This window comes from Aspergillus steynii, assembly GCF_002849105.1.
Source record: "Aspergillus steynii IBT 23096 chromosome Unknown P170scaffold_1, whole genome shotgun sequence".
NCBI classification, from domain to species: domain Eukaryota; kingdom Fungi; phylum Ascomycota; class Eurotiomycetes; order Eurotiales; family Aspergillaceae; genus Aspergillus; species Aspergillus steynii.
In genome coordinates, this window is record NW_020194398.1 from 2718324 (window position 1) to 2742316 (window position 23993).

Sequence of the window (23993 nt, forward strand, 5' to 3'; positions counted from 1 at the left end):
GCGTGAACACGTAGTAACGAACGATGTTCTTGATCGCTATTGACGTACTCCGCACACCAATCTGCGCAACTCTTTGCAGCTGCAATCTTCCACTTTCGCTCTTCTCTAAAATCGGTACGCATCCATTTCACGTGATCCAAAAGAACATCCCAATGAGTGCCCTGGCGAGGTGGCTCGAGGGAGCGCTTGAGTTGGCGCAACGGCCATCTGTTCGCATTTTGAAGTGCATAGATGCGGCGCAGAGTACGGCTGTCCATTTGCTCATGATACTCAAGAAGGTGGTTTTCAGTTGTCAGTGTTTTATGAGCGGACGCTAATAGGGTATTGAGAGCCGAGCCTCGAGGGGGGGTATAAGCCCTGTTCTGGAACAGGATGTAAAGGTAATCTTGCTCCTCATTCAGTCTAGCAAGCTCACCGGACTGCTGACGAATAAGATCCATCGCGTCACTTTTGTCTGATTGCGGTGGTTGCTTCGGAAACACAACGGTGGACAGCTTGCTCCGTTCTTTCTCACGTGCTTTTCGGTCTTTGAGCCGCATCTTAGCTGCAGAGGTGGACGAAGCGTCAGAGACAGGCCGTGCGCTGTCGGCGAGCTTTTCGGTAGCATGGCCCTTATCGACTGGTGATAGAGCCGACTTCGGGGCTTCCCCAAGAATCTCAGAGACAGACTTGTGTCTAATGGCACCGGAAGATACCCTAGTTGTCATTCTCTCGGGTTGAGCTGGCACACTGGGCGGAGTGCCCTTCTTCGATAATGGAGTTGCTGGCCCTGTGGTTGTCTCAACTGGAGACGTAATCTGCGCAGATTTCTGTTGAGTCAAAACCGGTGATTCCTGAGCAGCCGCGACGGCTTCTTCAGGTTTCTTCAGGTCAGACGGTGCAGGTGCAGGTACCGGTTCTTGAAGTTCTTTCGACGAGTCCTTGGGACCACTCGGCGCTGGAACGACATTTTCTTGAATAACTTCATTGGTTGAAGGTAAATCATCGCCGCCATCTCCGATGGCTTTACTTGCTGCAAGAGTGCTTTGTTGAAGTGATTGGGCCTCTTCTAAACGAAGCTGTTCGTCCGGTGTTGATGGGACCAGCGTAGACGGAGCTTGGCCAGACTCCTCAGGTTTCTGTTCCGGAATAGCTTTGCTCACAAGTTCGGTCGAGTCCTCTGCAGGGCTTGTATCTGGAGACGCAGCGGCTGGGATAGGCGTGTTGCTGGAGTAGGGACCACCCGAGGAAACGGGAGAGAGCGGCTGTTCGACATGGACTTGACCTCCGGCAGCAATAGACGGCCGTTTCCCGTGCTCCACGCGCAATGATGGTGCTTCACTCTTTCCCGGGGCAACACCGACCGCGCGATTCGGTTTCGACTGAGCTGGCGAGACGCTAACCACCACGTTTTCCTGGCCCTGGACACTCGTTGGTGTTTTGGGAATCGATGGGTTTGCCTTCCGCTCGGAATCGTCCGATTCCGTCGGGATATTAGCTGCTGGCGTGGGTACATCGAGACCCTGAGGGCCCTCAGGCGCGATACCCGGGGCGGGTTGACGGGGAGGTTGCGTCGGTTTCAGTTGTTCCTGCGCAGGAGTCGCGGGCTTCTGTTCCGGTAGCTGCTGCACTTGTGGCTTCGGACGATCGTTGCTCGTGACAGGCTGCGGAGCAGAGGGCTTTCCTGCCGGGGGACTGATTGGCGTGGCATTGTTGGATTGAGATGGTACCTCGACAGGCGGTGCTGTTTCCTTGACCTCGCGTTGTCGGAGCGCTGCATAGTTGGTGAAGGACGGTAGAGTGGTTTCATTGAAGTAGCGACCTCTGTTGTGTTAAGCATCAGCAAGTGCGATCGAGAGGGGACCAGATCGGACCAGAGAGAAAGCATGTATACTATGTAGGAAACAGCTTTATCGCAATAATTACAAAAAGAAATGAGATAAAAGATGAATCCAAAAGAAAAGAACAAAACAGTAAAATAATATGAGAGGGGGACGAAAGATGAATGGCAGTTGAACGCAACGCGCGCAGTATGAGACTTACTTGGAGAGGTCGTTGGCGTCGAGGAACGCCTGTTCTTTCTGGTGATATAACGGGTCCGCCGAAGCGTTCTCGGTCGCGCCCGCGAAGCCTACGGTCGCAAAGTAGAGCTCGCTCAATTTGCGCTTCCGCGACAACAAACAACGTCTAAAATTCCAAGTAAGCGATAAATCGACACCGGGCAAGGAAGTGTAGAGTAATGGATCGCCGGGAGAAATTCAATACTTACGCGATCTCATCGTTCTTAGACTGAAGAAGCTCTTCCCGGAGCATCGAGTCTATTTCGGGAACACAGCATCCGATTAACGCGCTAAAATAAAGGGGGATGGATTGAGCGAAGTCATCCAGATGGAAAAAATCGCTCGAAAATGATGAAAAGGATGTGGTTGTGTGGTTATGGGATGTGAAAGATCAACACGCGCAACGATATGGCCTGAAGGGATTTTTTTTTCTGAGGGGGATTGGTAGAGAGATCTTGGACGGGTAGTTACTTCGGGGGGGGGGGATTGTGGTTGGCTGGCAGGCAGGGTAGAATGGGAGGGAGGGAGGGAGCAACACTAAAGGGTTGGAACTATGGGAGGGGGGGAGAACGGGGGGAGGTTTGAATGGGCGCCGGGAACAGTTACAATCGGCGCGTTGGCCTTGGTATGTCGAGGGCGTCGGTGACGGCAGGAGTCGGTGCCTCAGGCATACGGCACAGGAAAACGCCGGAGTTGATCTTTGGTTCCGACAGAACCTGGAACCTGAGGCACGCAGTACCAGGTAGCCGCTCGGTCCCGGCAAGTGAAATGGAAATTTTCGCTCCTCTGGCTGCCTCAGGCCCGCGGTTGCATTCCTCCGATCATAGCCGTATCGGGGCACGGATGCCCCAGGCAACACATTCTCAGAAAAGTCCTCACCGCCTGGTTAGCGCGATAAACGTCGGGCAGAAAAAAAAAGTTGCCCGCCTTCGAATATATGGTCTGGCCGGTAGTATCGACTTCCTCGGAGCATCATCCTGAACGAAACATCCTTATACCGAACCTAACGTCGTCATGGCCAAGCGCAAGAGAGAGGAAACCGCCAAGGAGCCTCGGGCTTCGGCTCAACCCTCCAAGGTGGTCAAGTCCACCACTGCCAACCCTAAAGCTTCGGCATCCTCGACGACCGAGAAATCAGCGCTCACGCTGCAAATCATTACGGGGTCATACGACCGAATCTTGCATGGCTTCACGGCTGCCGTCTCTTCCGATTGCTTTTCATCCACGGAATCCAAAGAATCTGCCGCCAGCTCGGTACAATTCACGGATACATTCCTTTTCGAAGGCCATTCCTCCGCCATCCGATGCCTGGCCTTGTCTCCTCTTGCGAAGACCGAATCCACCGACGAGGCGCAGAGGATCATTTTGGCGACTGGCGGAACCGATGAACGCATTAACCTTTACTCTTTGTCCATGGCCCCTCCCGCGGTGAACGACCAGTTTCCCTCGATCCCAACTCTCGGCGGTAACAAGATCCTGGAGAACCCGAAGAACCGGGAACTGGGAGCGCTGGTCCATCACTCGGCCAGCGTATCGGCCTTGTATTTCCCTTCTCGCTCAAAGCTTCTGACCGCTTCGGAAGACAACACCATTTCCATCGCCAAGACTCGCGACTTTACTGTGGTTTCTACTATCAAGGCCCCCCATCCCAAGGTGCAAGGAAGACCCAGCGGGGACACAGCCCCGCCCGGGGGCTCGCCTTCGGGTGTCAATGACTTTGCAGTGCACCCGAGTATGAAGCTTATGCTGAGCGTTGGAAAGGGAGAAAAGTGTATGAGACTTTGGAACCTTGTGACAGGGAAGAAGGCGGGCGTGTTGAACTTCAACCGGGAGATGCTGCAGGGTGTCAAGGAAGGCAAATGGAGTACCGGCGAGGGAAGAAAGATTGTTTGGAACACCAAGGGCGATGAGTTTGTCGTCGTGTTTGAGTGGGGTGCCATCGTCTTCGGAATCGTATGTTACTTTCTCTTCCTACCCTTTCAACAGATTCTAACCGTTTTCCTAGGATTCGACCCCAGTCTGCAGGGTTGTGCCTACCCCCCGGAGTAAACTCCATCAGATTACCTATCTTCCTCTGGACCCGTCAGCCGAGGATAGTGAGGAGCTGCTCGCGGTCTCGACCGAAGATGGCAGGGTAATGTTCTACTCCACCAAGAAGACACAGCCCGCTGAGAACGACCCTGATTGTTCCATTCCACTTGCCGAGTCTGTCGCTCAACTCGGTGGACGGGCTCATGGCTTCTCTGGACGAGTCAAGGACTTTGAGATCCTCAGCCTCAGGGACCAACCGTCGGTGCCCAAGGATGATTTCCTCGTGGTGACCGGGAACAGCGAGGGCATTGTGCGCGTATGGCTGCTACGCGGGGAAGAGCTCGTTGGAAAGAAGAAGAGCAAGAAGGGCTCGAAAAAGTCTAAGACCGAGGACGAAAAGAGCTCCACAACCGCACAGGTTGGAAAGTTCCTGAGCGAGGTGAAGACGGATAATCGGATTACCTGCTTGAAGGCGTTTGTCATGTTGCCTCCCGAGGATCCGTCGACGCTTCAAGTCTCTGAGGAGGAGTCCGAGGAAGAAGAGGAAAGCGACGATGACAGCGAGGAGAGTGAAGAAAGTGACGAGGAATAGTTGGACGATTGCTTAGATATATGTATACCCTAGGTTCCACATGATGGTAGATATGTGTACGATGCCGGAGCATGCTCTTCAAAACCGATTCGCGAGTGCTATTTTCTTTATCAGGAGTCTTTTTTCTTAGGTACAATTGATCAACACATATTGAGGCCTTGTCCCATTGCAAGGAAGCGCATTCTCCCTGTCGGATTCAGCAGTTCATTGTCCTGATGAGTCAGCATACAGACAATGGTTAGTGGCCTGAGGCAGCACTTGACATGGACGCTCAACATTAATGGAAATGAGCCACAATAACGTCAAGGGATATGGAGTCTCTCCAGCAGTGCCCCCAAGAATGTGTCTAATTAATTAACCAACCCAACAGTATAGCTCTCCAACAAAACAATAGGATATCTCTATGAGTCAGATTGTAAGTCGGCAGAAAAAAAAAAGACCGAAAAAAAAAAGGCGGCACCCACCGCCCGGACGCACTCCACTGCACAAATCAGAGAGAGAACCCCACTGACCGGCCAAACCCAAGCCCAAAGGCCATACCGAAGTATCAGATCGCCTCCTCCAGCAATTTTCATCCACACCCCCCAACTCATTACGTTACGGCAGTGACTCCGACACCGTCACTTCCTCCCTCCCCCCTATCTTGACCACCGCTCTCTGTCGCTGTTTCTGGATTTTCTACCGCAATCATGGCTACCAACGGCGATTTCTCCGACGAGGAGTCCCAGCCCGGCTCCCCCATGCTGGATGCGAACGGCCATGATGACATCGAAGAGCAGGAGCCCCTCGAGGGAAAGCCCTCCAAGTCTGCCTTGAAGAACTCGGGCTCGATCCCGCCTCTTCCTCAACAGAAGCGCCCCGAGTTGCCCGAACAGCCCGAGCCGGAGACCCTTGACCTGTCGACGTTGACTCCTTTGTCGCCTGAAATTATCGCGCGCCAGGCCACCATCAACATTGGTACCATCGGCCACGTCGCTCACGGGAAATCCACGGTGGTGAAGGCTATCTCGGAGGTCCAGACCGTCCGATTCAAGAACGAGCTGGAGCGGAATATTACGATTAAGCTGGGTTATGCCAACGCGAAGATCTACAAGTGTGACAACGCCGAGTGCCCCCGGCCGACATGCTTCAAGAGTTTCAAGAGTGAGAAGGAGATCGACCCGCCGTGCGAGCGCCCCGGATGCGGTGGCCGGTACCGTCTGTTGAGACACGTTTCGTATGTGATTTTCTTTTTTCTGCTGCCATGGATAGACGGGATTTTGAGGGGAGTTGGATACTGACTGCCGTTCTTTTTTTCTTCCAATTTAGTTTCGTCGACTGCCCCGGTCACGATATTCTCATGAGTACTATGTTGTCAGGTGCCGCCGTCATGGATGCTGCCCTTCTGTTGATTGCCGGAAACGAAACTTGCCCCCAGCCCCAGACGTCGGAGCACTTGGCGGCTATCGAAATCATGAAACTCAGCCATATCATCATCCTGCAAAATAAGGTGGATCTGATGAGGGAAGACGGCGCTCTGCAACACTACCAGTCGATTCTGAAGTTCATCCGTGGTACCGTTGCCGATGGCTCCCCCATCATTCCCATCTCTGCGCAGCTGAAGTACAACATCGACGCTGTTAACGAGTACCTGGTCTCCCACATCCCGGTCCCCATGCGTGATTTCACCGCTTCGCCCCACATGATGGTCATCCGTTCCTTCGATGTTAACAAGCCCGGTGCCGAGATTGAGGAGCTGAAGGGTGGTGTTGCTGGTGGTTCCATTCTGACCGGTGTGCTCAAGTTGAACGACGAAATTGAGATCCGTCCCGGTCTCGTCACCAAGGACGAGAATGGCAAGATCCAGTGCCGTCCCATCTTCTCCCGGGTCGTCTCCCTGTTCGCCGAGCACAACGACCTGAAGTTCGCTGTTCCTGGTGGACTGATTGGTGTCGGTACCCGTGTGGATCCCACCCTGTGCCGTGCTGATCGTCTGGTTGGTTTCGTTCTGGGTCACCGTGGACGTCTGCCTGCCATCTACACCGAGATTGAGGTCAACTACTTCTTGCTGCGCCGACTCCTGGGTGTCAAGACCTCCGACGGCAAGCAGGCCAAGGTTGCCAAGCTCAGCAAGAACGAGGTTCTCATGGTTAACATCGGTTCTACGGCTACCGGTGCTAAGGTGCTTGGTGTTAAGGCCGATGCGGCTAAGCTCAGCTTGACCAGCCCTGCCTGTACCGAGGTTGGCGAGAAGATTGCCATCAGTCGGAGAATTGACAAGCACTGGCGTCTGATCGGATGGGCCAACATCGTTGCGTAAGTTATTCCCTCTATCCCCAACCTTTCAAGTCCTCCCTAGTCGAGTGATGTGCTGACATTTGTGCCCAGTGGTAACACCCTCGAGCCTATCCTGAACTAAACGAATTCTCTTTTCTCTTCTTGTTTGTTGCTTGATTGTATACTCGGCTCGGTCCGGCCGGGCCATGGTTGGAAGGGACGGGGGGATTCCGCAGGCTGTTGGACTCCTAGTCTCTAACAGCAATACCGGGCGGTCACAGCTCGAATGGAAAAAGGTTTTTTTATTACGGTCATGAAAGGGAGCGTCGGATTACCCATGAATAGAGAACGCAGGATGTCCAAAATCCATCTCATCCACCTGCTGGAGGCCTCAATCCACCCTCGTGGTCCCAATGCAAAGCTTCCCAAGGGGGCCCGGACCCCCCGTGTCTCCAGCAGGTGGGAAAGATGGACTTGGAGGATGAGTTTACATGGATGGAGTAGAGGGCTACTCCTTTTGACGTGTGTTATGACGCAGTTTTGTGAGAAAAAATTTATTTCATTTGTTTATTTATTTTTTTTTTTGTCGGTTCATTCGTCAATTCGACCGGCATGGACCTATGTAGAAATGATATAGGGAAACGAGCAGATGCCATGAAAAACCGATGATCCTAGTGTACTTAGCCAGGATATACCAGAGCAGATTGACATGAAGATGTTGACACCGACGCATCGCAGTAGTCCGGAGCAATTATGCAAGATATGATATGCAGGTGGAGTCCGGGGGATGACTAAGTCCGCTCCATCAAGTTACCAGTTGGTCTCACTGTTGCTCTCCTTTCCACCTCTTTGTCCGGAGAATCAACAACCCTCCGCTTGGCACTTTCTCCAGGCACCTGGTCGCTGTGCTGTGGTCTCGCCATGTATATTCTCGAGGTATGTTCTTCTTGTCTCTGATTCTCTATCTAGCGCAATCCCGCATCCATAGAAGCGCAAACTAATTCAGCCCTACTTCACCTTATAGCAACTGGCGCGTCTGCTGGACCGCCCCTTCTTCCCATGGAAGAATGTCCTCGTGGGCTTCTCCTTGGGTCAGTTCATTCTGGAGGGACTTCTCTCGTTCCGCCAATACAAGGTCTTGCAACGGACCAAGCCTCCGCAGGTCTTGAAGGAGGAAGTGTCTCAGGAAGTCTTCGATCGCAGTCAGGTAAGCAACTCGACCAAGCAGGAAGCTTCACTTCTAACGAGAAACGCTTCTGATTTAGTCTTACGGTCGCGCCAAAGCCAAGTTTGGCTTTGTTGCTGGTCTTTATGGTCAAATTCAGAATCTCGCGTTTATCTATGGTGACATCCTCCCCAAGCTCTGGGGAGCTAGTGGTCTTCTTTTGGCACAGTATTTCCCTTCTCGGTTCCAGGGCGAAATTTCGCAAACGCTGCTCTTTATATTCGGGTTCAACATAATTAGCACGATTCTGTCTTTGCCGATTTCGTACTACAACACGTTCGTTCTCGAGGAGAAATTCGGTTTCAACAAGCAGACGTTCAAGCTGTGGGTTTCGGATATGCTCAAGGGTCAGATGCTGGGTGTTGTGCTGGGAACTCCCATTATCAGCGCCGTGCTCAAGATCGTCCAGAAGACCGGTAACTCGTTCTTCTACTATCTGTGGCTCTTCGGTGTGTTTGTCCAGGTCTTCGCCATTACTATCTATCCGATCGTTATCTTGCCCTTGTTCAACAAGCTGTCTCCTCTCGAGCCCGGTCCTTTGAAGGCTGGTGTCGAGGCCCTTGCCAAGAAGCTGGAATTCCCCTTGAAGGAGCTGCATGTCATTGATGGAAGCAAGCGGAGCGCCCACAGCAACGCCTACTTTTACGGATTGCCCTGGAAGAAGCACATCGTGATCTATGACACCTTGATCGAGAAGAGTGAGCCGGAAGAGGTGGTGGCCGTCCTTAGCCACGAACTGGGTCACTGGAGTCTAAGCCACACTACGAAATTATTCGGTATTGCTCAGGTATGTTTCCGCGAAGAGTCACCAGCATTGGGATTATGCAACTTAACAATCTAACTTTCAAATCCAGTCTCACATGTTCTACATTTTCGCACTCTTCTCGGTCTTCGTGAACAACAAGTCTTTGTACCAGTCCTTTGGCTTTATCAAGGAACAGCCCATCATGATTGGTTTCCTCCTGTTCTCTGACGCTCTGGCGCCCATGGATGCTGTGGTCAAGCTTCTGATGAACATTCTCAGCCGCAAGTTTGAATTTGAAGCCGGTATGTATTCTGATCTATATGGTGGTATCGCGAGTGAATTATGCTGATAATGCCACAGATGCCTTTGCCGTGAAACTCGGATATTCGAAGGAGCTCGCGCAGTCCCTCCTCAAGCTCCAGATCCAGAACCTGAGTACCATGGATGCCGACTGGATGTACGCCAGCTACCATTATTCCCACCCCATCCTGTCGGAGCGTCTTAAGGCTCTCGGCTGGGAAGGTGGAAAGGTCACCAAGGAGGCCGACAGTGAGGAGCCCGTCAAAGCAGCTGACCGAGAGCTGTAAGCGGGGGTACTGACTCATTTCGTTTGGCATTCCTGTTTCTTGTGTGTTTTTCTTGATTTTTCGGGTATGATGTTTGTTCGGAGATGTTCGGGTGTTTGGAGGCGATTAGAGCATATGGATGGCCAGTTTGGGGTCGTGGAGATTTTGAAAATCCCAATTGGATGGGAGTAATGAAACAAAGAATAAGAATAAAAGATATACCACAAGAAAACTCCGTATACATCCTGATATCGAATCACCCAATAAATGCGCCTATACCATATGCACAGCTTGTTTTATAGTCCCGACAGCCGAAGCAAATTTACTTCCACCCCATTTTATGCCGCAGCATTGGCCTTCGCCTTTTTCTCGGCCAGTCTGCGCTCCTTCTTCTTGCGCTTTCTCTCCTCCTTGTCAAGCCCGCCGGCAGCGTCGTCTTCGTTCAGGTCTTGTTGAACAGCATCAACCTCCATTGAGTCCTGCTGCTCGTCTCCAGTCGCCTCCTGCTCGAACTTCTTGGCATCTTGCCAGTCGCCGTTTTCGGCAGTAGGGGGCTGCACCGTTCCCTCGTCCCCGATGATGCTCAGGTCCCGGCCCAGCACCTCCCCGGCGAGACCGGCCTGCACGCGCTTCAAGTTGTGGAGGATCAGATTGGGGGCTGCGGCGGTGGTGCGCGAGACAGGTCCATGTTCGCTGATTCCGGCGTTCGGTTGCAAAGCGGGATCGGTGTTGGCGCGATCGAGGTAGGCGGCCAGGAAGTCGTGCGCTGCGGATTGAGAGATCGGGGTGGAGGAGTGGATGGTCGTAGGAGGGAGGGCGGAGGGTGCGGTCGCCATGATGGTTGTGATGTGGAGGGAATTGGGAGGTAGCTGAGTCGAGAGGAAAGAGTGAAAATGGAGGCGGAGGCGATCAAAGCCTCTGTTATCGAGTTTGAAGGTCTATAGATTGTGGCGGAGATTGGAAGGAAGTTGAACAGCAGCCAAAAGTGTAGGGAAAAAAAAAAAAAAAAAAAAAAAAAAGGCGGCACGTGGTCCGTGCACTGCGGAATTCCCAATTCGATCATTTCACTTCGACCTCATCTTCGTCTTCTCTTCTTCCCTCCGCATCGTTTCTCGCCCACCCGCCAAATCACCCCCTCGCAATCCCTCCACGATGCTCTGTATCCGCTGCAGGGCTCTGCCCTCCGCTCTCAGGACATTCTCCACGTCCACCCTCTCCCGGTACGTGACACCACATCGTCCACTTAACATTCAACACCTCCAGACCACGACAACGCCAGCCCCCCTCCATCTTCTCGAGTTCCCCAGACAAGACTAACAAGCAATTGTCCTATAGATCCTCGTCTCAGATCTCCTCGCCTCTCCGCTCCCTGGCGACCACTCTCCCTTCGGTCCGCACCCAATCCCCGACTCTCGCCTCTCTCCGTGCCCAGTTCCCCTCCAACAACGCCACCACTCCGCTCGCGTCCGCTCTCCAATCCCGCTCTTTCTCCGCCAGCGCCTCCCTCGGTGCTAAGCGCGACACCTACAACCCGTCACGGAGGGTGCAGAAACGGCGTCACGGATTCCTGGCGCGGTTGCGGTCGCGCGGAGGCAGAAAGATCATCATGCGTCGGAGGGCCAAGGGGAGGAAGAACATGAGTTGGTAGATGGGGTTTTTGGGCTTTCTTGCGACTGGGTTTGTCTTTTTTGTTCTGATTCAATATGAATAAATACCGGGGTACGATATTCTTCTGGGAAGTTATGGATTTTGTTCGAGGATCGAGTACTGTATGATTGATTGTTCTCTCTTTTTTTTCGTCTCCGCTATCGAGTTTTGAGTCTTCGTTGGCCTGGCGGTTTGTCGGGTCAGTTCGAGTCTCGTGTACCATATATACATACATTTGACATAGAATGGTTGACCGGTTTACCTGATTATATTGTTTACACGCGCTATGTGAAGATGTTCGTCGATGTCAACATTTTGATAGCTCCTTAAACGGTTGCTACTTGAAAAAGATAGCGCAAGCGCCAGTATGTAGCATGTAGTATGGTTTTCTACTGTAACTAATAGATTTGTAGATGCATTGCCGGCTTTTCTCTACCCATGCCATATCCGCCTCCTGCCCTGGTCTATTGGGCCTAGGTTTATATGTTACGTGACAAATGTATACCTTCCGAGCACCGTCCATTCGTTTCCCTTGAAAACATGCCTGGTTCGTTATTCTAAAGCATCACTCATCATCTTCGGAGTCTTCATCGTCGTCCTCTTCGGAGCCGGTTTCATATTCGTCATCATCGTCGTCGGATTCTTCGTCGTCGTCTCCAACCTTCAACCCGTAGTCGTCCTCGAATTCCTTGAGGGCCTGGACCTTGGGGGTGAATCCGGAGGCTTCGAGGCCTTCCTTGATGGTCTAGAAATCGAGAATTAGCACTAAAGAAAGAGAAATGGAGCTCAGGTGAAAACGTACCGTTTCAAGCATGGTCGTGCAGGTGATCACGATGTTGGCCGTGTCCGGGGCGAACACCGGCAGAATGATGCCCCGCAGGGCATTCTTGACATCCTCAACACCGATGTCGCGCACTTGCTTCAGCATCTTCTCCTTGTAGTCGGTCGGGAGCTTGCGGATAACCTGGCGAATGAAGCTGCCCTGGGCCGCGCCAGCTATAGTCGCTTGCTCGTTCGCGAAGCTGACCACAATGCTGCTGATCGCACCCTCCAGCATCAGGGGATCAAACGGCATGGCGCCTGAGAGGTGGTCCTTGACGATCTGCTTGCTCGACTCGAACGCCTTGTGTGCATTGGGCGACCGGTACACGTCGAAGTTAACAAAGCCGGTGTCGATATTGTAGGCGAAGTTGGTGCCGTATGCGAGACCCGTGCCGCGAACCGCCACCCAGAGAGGGCCCTCGACCGCGTTCATGTAGGCAATCGCCACCAGCAGCGCCGGAAGCCTCGGGTCATCGTACGAGTCAAGACCCCGAGCCGTAGCGTAGGCAAACGAGGAGTCGATCGTGGGCATGGGAACCACGAACGACTTTCCACCCAAGTTCTGGCCGGTCTCACTCAGCAAAGGTCTTCTGGAGGTGATGGGTTGAAGTGGAACCTGGGCACCCAGTCGATCAACAAACGGCTTCCAGGCTGACACTGGGTTCTGGAGCTTCTCAAGGTCAGCGATGACCACAACGCGCATGTTCTCGAACTTGAAGAGAGCATTTCGAATCTCTTCCATGCGTGCGACAACCGTCTCCGGTTCCTCGGCCAACTGACGCTTGATGCGCTTGAGGTAACGGGCCTTCACCAAGGTGCTGCGGGCTCGTACAATGGACTCAGGCGCGTAGTGGACCATGACGTGCACCGCCGCAAGCATGTCGTCGCCGGAACGCTTGGAATCGGGGACATCAGATAGAAGACGGCTGGTAATAGCCCGAAGTCTCTCCACGTCGAAGATCGAGTTCCAGGAAAGTTCCTGGAGCCAGGCGATTGCGGTGCTGTACTTCTCCAACTCGACTTGGAATGAGATGCGTAGCATTTCCGAGTTGCCTAGGCTCCTGGCACCTTCCATAGCATAACCAACGGTATCTCTCTCGAGCTCGACCACTACTTGTTCAAAGTTGATGGTCTTGCCATCACGCTGGACCGGCAGGTTGAAGAAAGCTTCCGTGTAGATGGACAAAAGAGGTCGCAGTTGGACCGGCACAGAGTTCGCCGAGATGAGAAGAGAAAGCTGGACGAAGCTGCTGGGGATGTGCTCGAAATGCATGAACAGGGGCATGTCAGAGCCGTCGGCGTCCACAAGCTTCTGAACCTTGTGCTCCGGGTGCCCGGCTTGCAAAGCACTGCCTGACCGAGCCGTGGTGGTTTCCACGAAATGGATCGACTCGATCCCGGGGATCTTGAAGCTCTCCAGCATTTCCTTGGGGATCTCTTTATCATTTTCGGCCTTGGCTTTTTCAAGCTTGTCGGCCAGCTGCGCCAAACCTTTCTCCCCGAGCCGCTTCTTCTGCTCTGCCACTCGGGTTTCCTCTTCCTTCTTCAGCGCGTCAGACATCTTCAGCGACGGCACACCGAGGATGGTGACATGAGCAGCATCGGATATCCACTTCTTGATGAAGGTGCGCCATTCGACCTCAGTCCACTTCTCCAGAACATCATATTCCTTCAAGGTGGCCACGTCAAGGAGAGTGGAGCCATCCCGCTTTCCGAACAGGAAGTCAGAAATGACATATTCCGCAAATGAGGAGGCAGAGCTTTCTGTGGAGAACTTCCAAGTACGTCTCTGCCGCTCAATGCACTCCTGAAGGTATCCCATGTCAAGCTCTTTCTGCATTGCATCCTTCAACACCTCGAAGAAGCGTTTCTCCACCTGGGCAAGTTTATCCGTCTCCACACTCGTCAGAGTAAAGCGGATCTCCAGGCTAGGGTGATCCTCAGTAGCGTAGTAGACAGCACTAGCGAGTTGCTCCTTTTCCACAAGGATGTTGTCCAAGAGAGAAGCCGATGACCCAGCCAGGTACAGCAAAGCGACATTTAGTGCGCCGGCTATTTGATCAGTAAGCATTGGCTCAAACTATAGGGTAGGTTTTAGGGGGAAACATACTTTGAATAGGGTCTGTGCAGTCCGGTCCCAGGAATCTGATCTCTATTTCACCAAAAGATTCATCTTCTTCGGGGAACTCTACAGTCTGCACGATGGACTTCTCTAACGGGGGTGCCTGCTTGGAATCGACCCAAGGTCGCTTGAACGGCGACTCGGGACTCGGGATGACATCAAGGATGGTATCCTCGAACTTGTCTAGAGTCTGCAGCATGTTCTCGTGATCTACCTCCCCCGTGATAATTAGGCAAAGATTTTTGGGCTGGTACATTTCCCGATGGAATGCTCGAATCCTCTCTGCCGTGAGGACGCGCAGCTGCTCCATCATACCGCCAGTTTCGTAGCGAAATCCCACACCCTGGGGGTAAGTCAACCGTCGAGCAGTCAGATCGATCAGCTCTGCGGAATTGTTCTGCACTCCCTGCATCTCCGAGTATACAACACCCGCATCATTTCCCGTGCCATCGATGTGGTGCACTTCAGTGTAACAGCCCTCATCGGTCAACGTCGGAGCAATGACATGCTCGAGGTAGACGGGCAGGATTTGCGCAAAACCCTCCCAGCCGGCGGTGTCAAGAGTATACGCCGTGTGGTCTGTCGCTGTCCACGCATTGGTGTTCGAGTAGACCCGCGTCGCGAGCTTGTCAAGAAACCCCTTGTATCTGTAGTTGCGAGATCCCATGAAACAAAGGTGCTCCAGTGTGTGAGGGGCGCCCGAGTCATCGGCGATTTCAGTAGCCAGGACAAAATACCCCGTTACCTTTGGGCCCTTCTGGTCAATGACCACGACCCGCATGCCGGTTCTCTCGGATTCATACTGAACGAACTCGCTCGGCGAATAGTCGGGATTAAACTTTTGAAGTAGTTTGAAATGACTCTTCTGACTAGGCGACATGATGGACAATGATCTTGAGGGCCTCCAGAGGCGCTCTTCCACCCCAGATCTCGTAATCGCTTCCTTGAACAATGGTCTGAGAAACGGTCAGTGATCCGGACGAGATAGGTTTGCGCCCTGTGAGAAAAGAAACGAAAAGAAAAAGGAATCGAATTTTAGGTAAGATATGAAACGAAGCAGACCATGCGATGTCTCGTAGGATTTAAATAAGTGTGCACTGGGTATTTTTCCAGACAATAATGCCGGGGCGGGTGCCATCTCCGAGCTTTGGAGGGGTTGGAGGGGCAGTTTTTTCTTCTCTCTTTTCTTTACTATTTCTTGAGTGATAGCAAGACGGGCATGGACTCACATGGATCGAAATCGCGCCCTAGTCAGGCCTCGTAGGGTAAGCCGAGACAACACGGTGGACGTTGCTGTACGGGCAAGGGCTTAATGATGCAAGAACGTGGGCTGTGGGCACAGCTGGGTTTCGAGCCTTTCAGGCCGTGACGACGTTCTGGAGTGGAGTTTGGGTCCCGTCGTTGGAATGAGGATCACCCTGTCACCGGTTGGTCAGATATTCTCATAGAGAGATCCAGGCAACGTCCACATGTAGCACAATCAGGAATGCGACAGGCCCAAGGTCAACAAGAAAGAGATTTGCTCGACTTCTCGCCGAACACGCCAATTTGCTGCTCATCGCTGGGCATCACGGGGCCAAGGCGGTGAAGGCGGTGAGGTCACATGGTGTTGCCAGCGCGTTCGTTGCGGCTTCGACGCTTCGACAACGTTGTCTTCTTGCGCACTTGCTGTGAAGGTCCCGGAACCTGTCTTTCGCTCTGTCGGCTGAGGAACTAGGGTTGGCGTGCGATAGCCTCCGTTAATCATGGCCAGCAAGGCTTCGGAGCATGAAATATGCCAGTCGGTGTTGGATTTCGTCACTGAGGGCCAGTATCCAGAGTCGGAGAAGCTTGTCGCTGCGGAGTTCCCCGTATCGGCCCTTTCCAAAGAGTTGGAGCTTCTGTCCAAGGCCAGAGCACAAGTGGAGGTGCGCATTGATTTTCTCCAAGACCTTTCACTCATCTTCGGGCCAGATCGCTGTTGTTGAGCGCTATAGTTCATTGACAACATGCTGACCCTCTTTCTCTCACGCAGGCTGAGATTAGCTCCTTGAGTCGGGAAAATGACTTCGATGCCGACGGATGGATATCGCAGGCCAAGGAACTTCACGCAGATATTGAACGGTCCAGGGTTACTGCACGGGAGATAGTCGCACAACATGAGAACACAGCCCCCCTACAGTCGAAGGTCGAAGATGCTGCTGCCAAAGTTGGGTTGATAGAGACCGAGATTGCCTTCAACCAGGCTGTGACCGACACGTTGGAGGAAGTCCAAAGACTCAGTCAGCGACTTGACGCCGGTCGGGCCATCCTTCAGGAGGGACAAGTCATTGGTGCAATTGACATATTGGAGGCGACAGAACAGGCCATACAAAAGGACAACTTGTTCGCCAACACAACTGTTTTTGTCATATTGTCCGAGAACATCAAGGATCTCCGAGGCGAAATTGCTGAATACCTCCGCGCTCGCTGGAATGACCAGCTCAATATCAACGAAGGGGAAGCGAAACTTGTCCTTCCGGAAAACACTGGTGAGAACCCTGGAACCATGATTCGGTGGTGTCACTGCTAACGCTCTGTAGAGCAACTAGAGGAAACTGTTACGGCATTGGTTCGATTGGAGATGCTCGCTCCAGCCAAGGGTAAATTTCAAAAGGATCTGATCTCTGCGATAATCGAACCGATCCTGCTACCTTCAGTCGATGGGCACAGCCGCGGAGTGCAGATTGAGGGAACTTCAATCCGCGTTGAACCCCAGCCATCGAAAGTTTCGGTTCCTGAGCTTTTGGAATGCATAGTCAAGGTCTTGGATTTCCTTCGCCAATACCTTCATTCGTCTATTCTGGATTCCCTTTCGCAAACATTCATTCCAATTCTCTCATCAAAAATCATAGCCTCGTGGCTCTCGTCGGCAATTCCGACGGAGCTCATAGGCTTGGGCGAATTCGAGAAAACTCTGGACAACGTTTTGGAATTTACTAACAGCATTCAAAAGTTCGGTTGGCATGGTCAAGAAGAACTTGTCTCTTGGGTCAACCAGGCACCTCGACTCTGGTTGACGAGACGACGGGTTGATTCATTAGATCAGGTTCGCAAAGTTCTTGCTGTCAGTGAGGGTAAAACAAAACAAGTGGAGAGGGTCGAAATTGAAAAGGTTTCCGCTACGGACGAGGCCCTGTTGGAAAAGACTACTTCCGATGATTGGGATGCCAGCTGGGACGACGACATGGTAGATGATTCCAAGGAAAAGCAGGCCGAAAACAAGGAAGATGAAGAAGACGTCAGCGCCTGGGGTCTAGATGATGATACGAATGATTCCCCGGAAACGGCGCCTGGTACCTCTGCCGCTGCCGCTGCCACTGCTGATGATGATGACGATGGCGATGCCTGGGGTTGGGGCGACGAAGATGAAGAAACTTCGGTCGACGCGTCTCATACCAAGAATTCGGACAAGACCAACCCGGTAAATGGAAAGGACGCAGAGCACCACGCTTCCCCGCGAGAAGTCACTTTGACGGAGCGGTATACTGTAACGGACATTCCTGAGGCTATACTCACGATTATCCGGCAGCAGGTGACGGACTCCGATGCCATAACGCATCCAGCGTATGTAGTATACTCTCTGTCGCCAATTTCTACGCTAATCCTATGCCAGGCACTCCAATTCACGCGTTGTCTCCTCGGGGGCTGGTCTTCTTGCTCTTCCAACGTTGATCCTCGCTATGTTTAAAGCGACCGCAACTTCGTTTTACGGCCTTAAACTTAATGCTGGGCAGATGTACCTATATAATGACAGTTTGTATCTGGCGGACCAAGTTCGCAACATTGTTGAGGAACATCAGCTGTCGAGACTTCAGGCGGATATTGAAGCGCTTGAACGATTCGGCAAACTGGCTTACAGCAAGGAGATGCAGACCCAGCGCACCATTGTGACCGATCTACTCGATGGTGCGCAGGGCTTCAGCCAATGCTCGGAGCAACCTTTCCTGGGAGAGTGTGAAAATGCAGTTAGTGCGACGGTTGACAGAATCCGTGACGTCCACAAGGAGTGGCAGCCAATTCTTTCGCACTCGGCACTCCTACAATCTGTTGGGTCCTTGGTCTCAACTGTCATCAATAAGATCATCATCGAAATCGAAGACTTGGGCGATATATCCGAGGCTCAGTCGCAACGGCTCGTGTCGTTCTGCAACCAAGTGTCGAACCTGGAAGATCTGTTCATACCAGAAATCTCCGAGAACGCTGAGCGTGTACCCATGACGGCTGTTTATGTGCGCAATTGGCTGAAGTTCCAGTACCTGATCAACATTCTAGAGAGTTCTTTGGCGGATATCAAGTTCCTCTGGGTAGAAGGCGAGCTGCGTCTCGAATTCTCGCCCGAGGAGGTCGTGGACCTAATCGAGGCTCTGTTTGCCGAATCCGACTATCGGCGAAAAGCGATTGCGGAGATCCGACGAATCTCTCGAAACCAAGGAACTCTTATGTGAGCGATGTACATAGATCATAGTTAGTACATACATATCTGTTGCAGAAAAGAATCCAGTTAATACTGCAAGGAAGCCGATTGCCAGCGCTGCGGGGAATCTCCGCGCTTTGCGCAAGTGGCCGCTTCGGCCACCGTATTTTTTTCCTACGCCCGTCGCAGTTTTTCTTCCACGGCGCATCCAGCAGTCCACGCCACCTCAAAGTCCCTCTCGATTGCTACACACTTCCAATATGAACGGGGATCAGGATTCTGCTGCTGCGGCTTCGCAGGCTGCTCAAAGACAAGTCCGCGTGCAGCTCACCAGCAAGCAAGAGGATATCGCGCTGCCTGAGAATACCGGCCCAATTTTGGTTCCCACTGGTGAGGTTCTACCAACGGACATAATTGTTCTAATAACTCCTGGTTGTCCCCCATATCCTAACTCTACTTTCTTTAGGCCTACGGAGATATGCGCTCTCGACGTTAGTGAACAACCTCCTCGGGTCAGCCAAGCCGATCCCATTTGAATTCCTCATCAACGGGTCATTCCTTCGAACTTCAATCGATGAATATCTGACGGCCAACGGAATCTCCGCCGAGACTACTCTGGAAATTGAATATGTGAGAGCTTTGATTCCGCCTCTTCACATTGCGTCTTTCGAGCACGATGACTGGGTCAGTTCGGTCGATGTACTCTCTGCCACTTCGCCCGCAGTCTCTTGGGCGTCCGCGAACATTACCCAGGGCCAGGAGAGAATTCTGTCTGGCAGTTATGATGGTCTTCTACGAGTGTGGGATATGTCTTCGCAAATAGTGGCAACTTCACCGTCGCCGACTGATGGTGGTCATACCGCATCTATCAAAGCCGCCAAATTCATCTCGCCGAGTTCGATTGTTTCGGCCGGACTTGATCGCACAATTCGTCTGTGGAAATACACGCAAAGCGAGAATGGATTCGAAGGAAACATTGCTCCCCAGCTAGAGCTGTATGGACACAAGCTTGGCATCAATTCGCTGGCGGTCCATGCACCCTCGAACCGTATTCTATCCGCATCGGCAGATCACAGCGTGGGTCTCTGGTCAACCAAAAAGTCCGATGCTCCAGCTGCTCCGGAGAACCTACTGCCATCGGCAGTCGCCAAAAGCTCTAAACGAAGAAAGCTGAACTCGTCTGTGAGCACCCCGCAACGTGGACCTGTCGCCCTTCTCTCATCCCACAGCGCGCCTGTGTCCGCCGCCATTTTCGATGCCAAGGACTCCACCGTGGGATACTCCGCGTCTTGGGATCATTCTCTGCGTACGTGGGACCTTGTCACTGCTGCCTTGGTGGATACCCGGACGACGTCGCACTCGCTTCTTTCCCTTGAGCACCTCCCTGAACATCACCTGCTCGCTACGGGTTCGTCGGCCCGTCACATCACGCTCATCGACCCTCGAGCATCTGCAACCACCATCGCAGCCATGACACTGCGCGGCCATACTAACGCCGTCGTTTCGTTGGCTCGTGATCCTAACAGCTCGTACGGTTTGATTAGTGGTAGCCACGACGGCACGTGCCGCATCTGGGATATCCGGTCGACCAAGACGGATAAGGAAGGTGTTGTGGGAGAGAGTGTCTATTCGATTCCTCGCAAGAGCTTGGAAGAAGGAGGCAAGGCCGATGCCAAGCGCGTTGGCGGAGAAGGTGTCAAGGTGTTCGGCGTCTGCTGGGACAAGTCGGTGGGTATTGTCAGTGCCGGTGAGGATAAGAGGATTCAAATTAACCGTGGAGAAGGCGTGTTGTCTTCTGCATGAAAATCAGTTGCACATCTGGGCCTGGCGTTTTATTGTCGGATGAAAAAGTTGGGCTGTTTTGGCTTTGTTTCGAGAACCTCCCGTACGAGTCGTTGTTTCCTTAATCTGTATGCAATATCAATCAATCTAGATCGTGATCTTATGAAACTTGTCTTCTTTTTTGACCTTTTTTGCTTTTCATTGTCAAATATAATACACATCATGAGATCTGAGGGATCCAAGTATCCAAGTACAAGAAATAGAGATAAACGATAAACGCCGATTCATGCCTCTCACAGCCAAAAACGATACAAGGCTCGACCAGCCATCAAAGACTGTCCAGCAGTTTCACAGTCTTCTCTCCATGCGGTTCAGCTTGACAGCGTTTTTGATCTGGGCGAGGCATCGTTAGCAAGAGCCAGTGTCAAACCAGAAACAACGCCACCTACCTGGCATCTTGTCCTCTGTCCCCGAACCGGCAATCCCAGCGCGTGGCGTCTACCACGGTATGTGCCGCTCTCCTTCAACCGCTTGATATTGTCGAGGATGTTTCGCCGGAGGTCGTTCTCGATTTTCATGTCGGACAGAGCAGCCGTGAGATCAAGGACCTGTTTGTTGGCCAGTTCGCTGACCTTGCATGTCGGGTGGATATGGAACCGGGCAAGGAGCTGCGACGAGGTCTGGTTTCCGATACCGAAGAAGGCTTGGAGCGATTTCTGGTGGAATATGTTAGACCGAGACGTCATCCAGGGCTTGGGATGTGGGTGTTGTTGCTTGCCTTGACAAGGTTCCGCTCGGGGAAGTTGACACCGAGAATGAAAACCTAACGGGCAGTCAGTGATCGGGAGTGCGCAGCTGAAGAAAATGAGGTTATACATACCATTGTGACCGATTGCGCGCAGTGATTCGGGTTCTCTGCTATACAGTCTGCGGTGTTGAATCTCCGGCGAGCGGGAGAAATCGAGCAAGCCGGCAACAACGTTTCTCCGTGGAGAACGTTGAAAGTTTCAACGCAGCCAGACGTAGATTACCGTAATATTTCATCTTGTCAGGTCAGGACTGCGCGAAACTTGCGTGCGAGATTACGCCTCGCGTCAGTGAAAATTACAGACCCCATTCCTATTCGGGCGTAAACTGATCTTGGCATCTCCGCATGCCGCGGACTTGCAAGCTGGCCTCGATGATGAGCATCTCTCTTCCCTCCTCATTGCTCTTTACAATCCATTGTTAGGGTTCCGCGAGCAACCATGAACTTCAAATCTCTCTTCCTGACCTTTTTCCTGGTCCTGGCGGTTGGACTTGCCCTGGTCCACGCCGAGGAGGCCAAGGAGCCTCGGGGTCCCAAGATCACCAGCAAGGTAAGCAAGCCTGTTTTCCGTAGGAATTCGCGAGATCCATCGTTGGAAAGCTAATCGGATGATGCGGCTAGGTCTACTTTGACATTGAGCACGGCGACAAGCCCCTCGGCAGAGTTGTGCTTGGATTGTACGGAAAGACTGTTCCCAAGGTAAGCAAACGATCATCCCTGATACTCAATGGGGACCTTATGCTGATCAACTTGATGCGTTCTAGACCGCTGAGAACTTCCGGTATAGTCTTTTCAACTTGGATCCAAGAAGTTCAATCTAGCTGACTCGAAAACTTTTCAAGCGCTCTGGCTACCGGCGAGAAGGGCTTTGGATATGAAGGGTCTACCTTCCACCGTGTTATCAAGAACTTCATGATCCAGGGTGGTGACTTCACTCGTGGTGACGGTCAGTATTCGGCGTACAGTAAGCTAGCCTCGAGACCGCGCATGCTAACGGGTGACGTTAAGGCACCGGTGGCAAGTCCATCTACGGTGAGAAGTTCGCCGATGAGAACTTCAAGATTAGGCACACCCGCAAGGGTCTCCTGAGCATGGCCAACGCCGGCAAGGACACCAACGGTTCTCAGTTCTTCATCACCACCGCCATTACTTCGTATGTTCACCCTGCAATGACCCTGCAGAGAAAGGTCGCTTGCTAACCGTTCACTTACTTAGCTGGCTTGATGGCCGCCACGTCGTCTTCGGCGAGGTCCTGGAGGGCTACGAGATCGTCGAGGCGATCGAGGACGTCCCCAAGGGCCGTGGCGACAAGCCCGAGCAGGTGGTCAAGATCGTGAAGAGTGGAGAGCTGGAGGCTGAGGAGACCCCCAGCGAGAAGAAAGGTAGCCATGAGGAGTTGTAGACCTGCACCCGGTCAGTCCTTGCTACTTGAGGAAACCCTAATGTGCTGATGCTCGCTGGTCTCTGAAGGAGAAGAAGATGAAAAAGAAGAAGCCATCATCACGGATAGCCCGCCAGAGGTTGCACCAGTCGTCCCAGCACCATCCTCATTTTCTCTGCCCGGGCTCGCCGTCTTTGTCGTTGCCATCGCGATCATTGTCATCATGGTCAAGAACGGCTGCGGAAGACGCTCTTGGGGAAAGGAATCCCACGAGAAGAGTCTCGCTTGAGAGTGTAGATCCAATGTCATCACCATATTTACCTACCGTACTCCCGAGGCTTCATTTTCCACATGTATTTGATTTCTTTTATTTTACTTTTTTGGGTTTCACCTGCGTCCTTCCGGGGCCAATCAGTCCGTCAGATCGGAGTAGTCCCGTTAGTAAACCGGTCGGTGGTTGGGTCTGTGCCATAAGAAGCGGTCAAAGGGAGCAGTGGCGACGTTAGTCAGATGACCCGGACCATGGAAAATCCACGGGGTGTGGCAAAAGAGAGGGAAAGGAGAGGAGAGGAGAGGAAAAGATGTGACTGTGGTGGCCACAGTCATCGGTAGTGGTGGTGGCAGTGGCAGTGGTGGTCGATATCTGACTGGTACTCCGGAGTAAGCAGGTGAACATTAGTGAGGTGAGATGGTCCCAAGATAAGTCGCACGGGGAGGAAGATCTCCGATTAGATCTTTGTCACCACGGACGACTAGCTGGACTTGGTCATTATTAGTGCTACGTATGTGCTACGTAGATGAGAAGTGGATATGTTTGATGCGGTGCGCATGCTCAGGATCTCGTCAGTAGAGATCAGAAGTGTCATATCATACCAGCCTGCGAAAGAGATGGAAGAACACTACTAGGTAAGAATACCTACGTATCTTGATCTACAGGTAAAGTACAAGAGGTAATAATGTCCACCGTCCAGTATGCGGATGGCATTTTATTTGGCCTGACCAGATTGGTCCGCAGGGACTTTAGGGTGCCATACTCCGTACTCCGTCCAGTGTACCGGCCAGGAAATCCACACTGGCAAAGATACCTGGAAGTCCGAATATTCTCCAAATCGCACCGTACAGGGAGAAATCAGAATTGAATCTGGTGCAGCCAATCCATGTAGCTTTCAATCCATAGTACTATTGGCTACCAACTTTACGTGGTGAACGTTGATTTTTTTTTTTTTTCCTTCATTTATTTCCCCACCGTCTGGCCCTTTCGCTTCTGAAAATCTGAATCAGCAACGGGAAGGGCAAAATTGAAAAAAATTAAAAATTAAAAATTAAAAAAAAAAAAAAAAAAAAAAAAAAAAAAGTTGACAGCGAAAGGGACAAACACAACAAAACAGACTAGAAATTGATTCACGCAAGAAAAAAAAGAAAAGAAAAGGAAAAAAAGAAAAAAGAAAAAGAAAAAAAAAATCGGACAATTAAATTAATTCAATCCAATCTGGCGTTGCCTCTTTTCCTCACCCACAAGAAAAGAAAATCCCATCTCCCTTT

The 23993-nt window shown here is 52.1% G+C and overlaps 10 protein-coding genes across 10 annotated transcripts; 7 read left to right on the forward strand and 3 right to left on the reverse strand.

Annotated features, from left to right (window-relative positions):
• Positions 1–2979: 2979 nt before the first annotated feature.
• Positions 2980–4821, forward strand: P170DRAFT_373615 (putative 60S ribosome biogenesis protein Mak11). The gene is made up of 2 exons (XM_024845249.1): positions 2980–3992; positions 4045–4821. Exons 1-2 carry the CDS (start codon positions 3054–3056, stop codon positions 4660–4662), a joined length of 1557 nt encoding a protein of 518 aa, XP_024709778.1. The 5' UTR covers positions 2980–3053; the 3' UTR covers positions 4663–4821.
• Positions 4822–5351: 530 nt separating this feature from the next.
• P170DRAFT_469941 (translation initiation factor eIF2 subunit gamma) lies at positions 5352–7060 on the forward strand (the record flags this gene model as incomplete). The annotated part of the gene is made up of 3 exons (XM_024852687.1): positions 5352–5878; positions 5971–6957; positions 7030–7060. 3 exons carry the CDS (start codon positions 5352–5354, stop codon positions 7058–7060), a joined length of 1545 nt encoding a protein of 514 aa, XP_024709779.1.
• A 23-nt stretch (positions 7061–7083) lies between these two features.
• P170DRAFT_19458 (uncharacterized protein) lies at positions 7084–7618 on the forward strand. Its single transcript, XM_024842725.1, has one exon. It carries the CDS (start codon positions 7205–7207, stop codon positions 7553–7555), a length of 351 nt encoding a protein of 116 aa, XP_024709780.1. The 5' UTR covers positions 7084–7204; the 3' UTR covers positions 7556–7618.
• Positions 7619–7772: 154 nt separating this feature from the next.
• P170DRAFT_432121 (zinc metalloprotease) lies at positions 7773–9679 on the forward strand. Its single transcript, XM_024848192.1, has 5 exons — positions 7773–7854; positions 7943–8125; positions 8184–8930; positions 8998–9190; positions 9249–9679. The coding sequence occupies exons 1-5, from the start codon at positions 7840–7842 to the stop codon at positions 9473–9475; spliced, it is 1365 nt and encodes a 454-aa protein (XP_024709781.1). The 5' UTR covers positions 7773–7839; the 3' UTR covers positions 9476–9679.
• Positions 9363–10422, reverse strand: P170DRAFT_432122 (uncharacterized protein). The gene has a single exon (XM_024848193.1). The coding sequence runs from the start codon at positions 10288–10290 to the stop codon at positions 9793–9795; it is 498 nt and encodes a 165-aa protein (XP_024709782.1). The 5' UTR covers positions 10291–10422; the 3' UTR covers positions 9363–9792.
• Positions 10423–10574: 152 nt separating this feature from the next.
• On the forward strand, positions 10575–11367 carry P170DRAFT_432123 (mitochondrial 54S ribosomal protein bL34m). Its single transcript, XM_024848194.1, has 2 exons — positions 10575–10674; positions 10790–11367. The coding sequence occupies exons 1-2, from the start codon at positions 10607–10609 to the stop codon at positions 11100–11102; spliced, it is 381 nt and encodes a 126-aa protein (XP_024709783.1). The 5' UTR covers positions 10575–10606; the 3' UTR covers positions 11103–11367.
• A 143-nt stretch (positions 11368–11510) lies between these two features.
• P170DRAFT_373629 (putative zinc metalloprotease) lies at positions 11511–15090 on the reverse strand. The gene is made up of 3 exons (XM_024845250.1): positions 14034–15090; positions 11904–13975; positions 11511–11846 (listed from the first exon to the last, which is right to left on the reverse strand). Exons 1-3 carry the CDS (start codon positions 14923–14925, stop codon positions 11667–11669), a joined length of 3144 nt encoding a protein of 1047 aa, XP_024709784.1. The 5' UTR covers positions 14926–15090; the 3' UTR covers positions 11511–11666.
• Positions 15091–15700: 610 nt separating this feature from the next.
• On the forward strand, positions 15701–20431 carry P170DRAFT_505239 (uncharacterized protein). Its single transcript, XM_024854273.1, has 6 exons — positions 15701–15952; positions 16060–16555; positions 16607–17630; positions 17680–18507; positions 18581–18870; positions 18947–20431. Exons 1-6 carry the CDS (start codon positions 15791–15793, stop codon positions 20281–20283), a joined length of 4137 nt encoding a protein of 1378 aa, XP_024709785.1. The 5' UTR covers positions 15701–15790; the 3' UTR covers positions 20284–20431.
• Positions 20432–20445: 14 nt separating this feature from the next.
• Positions 20446–21486, reverse strand: P170DRAFT_373637 (mitochondrial 37S ribosomal protein uS13m). Its single transcript, XM_024845251.1, has 4 exons — positions 21143–21486; positions 21041–21085; positions 20712–20978; positions 20446–20655 (listed from the first exon to the last, which is right to left on the reverse strand). The coding sequence occupies exons 1-4, from the start codon at positions 21143–21145 to the stop codon at positions 20611–20613; spliced, it is 360 nt and encodes a 119-aa protein (XP_024709786.1). The 5' UTR covers positions 21146–21486; the 3' UTR covers positions 20446–20610.
• A 23-nt stretch (positions 21487–21509) lies between these two features.
• P170DRAFT_348027 (putative peptidyl-prolyl cis-trans isomerase) lies at positions 21510–22472 on the forward strand (the record flags this gene model as incomplete). The annotated part of the gene is made up of 6 exons (XM_024843662.1): positions 21510–21620; positions 21692–21769; positions 21835–21851; positions 21913–22016; positions 22079–22223; positions 22286–22472. The coding sequence occupies 6 exons, from the start codon at positions 21510–21512 to the stop codon at positions 22470–22472; spliced, it is 642 nt and encodes a 213-aa protein (XP_024709787.1).
• Positions 22473–23993: the final 1521 nt, after the last annotated feature.

Coding starts and splice junctions, on each gene's coding strand:
- P170DRAFT_373615 (XM_024845249.1), top strand. CDS start 3,054: ATGGCCAAGCGCAAGAGAGAGGAAACCGCCAAGGAGCCTCGGGCTTCG. Junction 3,993..4,044: donor GTGCCATCGTCTTCGGAATC/GTATGTTACTTT, acceptor CCGTTTTCCTAG/GATTCGACCCCAGTCTGCAG.
- P170DRAFT_19458 (XM_024842725.1), top strand. CDS start 7,205: ATGGAAAAAGGTTTTTTTATTACGGTCATGAAAGGGAGCGTCGGATTA.
- P170DRAFT_432121 (XM_024848192.1), top strand. Junction 8,931..8,997: donor AATTATTCGGTATTGCTCAG/GTATGTTTCCGC, acceptor TTTCAAATCCAG/TCTCACATGTTCTACATTTT. Junction 9,191..9,248: donor CAAGTTTGAATTTGAAGCCG/GTATGTATTCTG, acceptor ATAATGCCACAG/ATGCCTTTGCCGTGAAACTC.
- P170DRAFT_432122 (XM_024848193.1), bottom strand. CDS start 10,290: ATGGCGACCGCACCCTCCGCCCTCCCTCCTACGACCATCCACTCCTCC.
- P170DRAFT_432123 (XM_024848194.1), top strand. CDS start 10,607: ATGCTCTGTATCCGCTGCAGGGCTCTGCCCTCCGCTCTCAGGACATTC. Junction 10,675..10,789: donor TCCACGTCCACCCTCTCCCG/GTACGTGACACC, acceptor ATTGTCCTATAG/ATCCTCGTCTCAGATCTCCT.
- P170DRAFT_373629 (XM_024845250.1), bottom strand. CDS start 14,925: ATGTCGCCTAGTCAGAAGAGTCATTTCAAACTACTTCAAAAGTTTAAT. Junction 13,976..14,033: donor CTGCACAGACCCTATTCAAA/GTATGTTTCCCC, acceptor CTGATCAAATAG/CCGGCGCACTAAATGTCGCT. Junction 11,847..11,903: donor GCACGACCATGCTTGAAACG/GTACGTTTTCAC, acceptor CTCGATTTCTAG/ACCATCAAGGAAGGCCTCGA.
- P170DRAFT_505239 (XM_024854273.1), top strand. CDS start 15,791: ATGGCCAGCAAGGCTTCGGAGCATGAAATATGCCAGTCGGTGTTGGAT. Junction 16,556..16,606: donor TGTCCTTCCGGAAAACACTG/GTGAGAACCCTG, acceptor AACGCTCTGTAG/AGCAACTAGAGGAAACTGTT. Junction 17,631..17,679: donor GATGCCATAACGCATCCAGC/GTATGTAGTATA, acceptor ATCCTATGCCAG/GCACTCCAATTCACGCGTTG.
- P170DRAFT_373637 (XM_024845251.1), bottom strand. Junction 20,979..21,040: donor CCGAGCGGAACCTTGTCAAG/GCAAGCAACAAC, acceptor ATATTCCACCAG/AAATCGCTCCAAGCCTTCTT. Junction 20,656..20,711: donor GACAGAGGACAAGATGCCAG/GTAGGTGGCGTT, acceptor TGCCTCGCCCAG/ATCAAAAACGCTGTCAAGCT.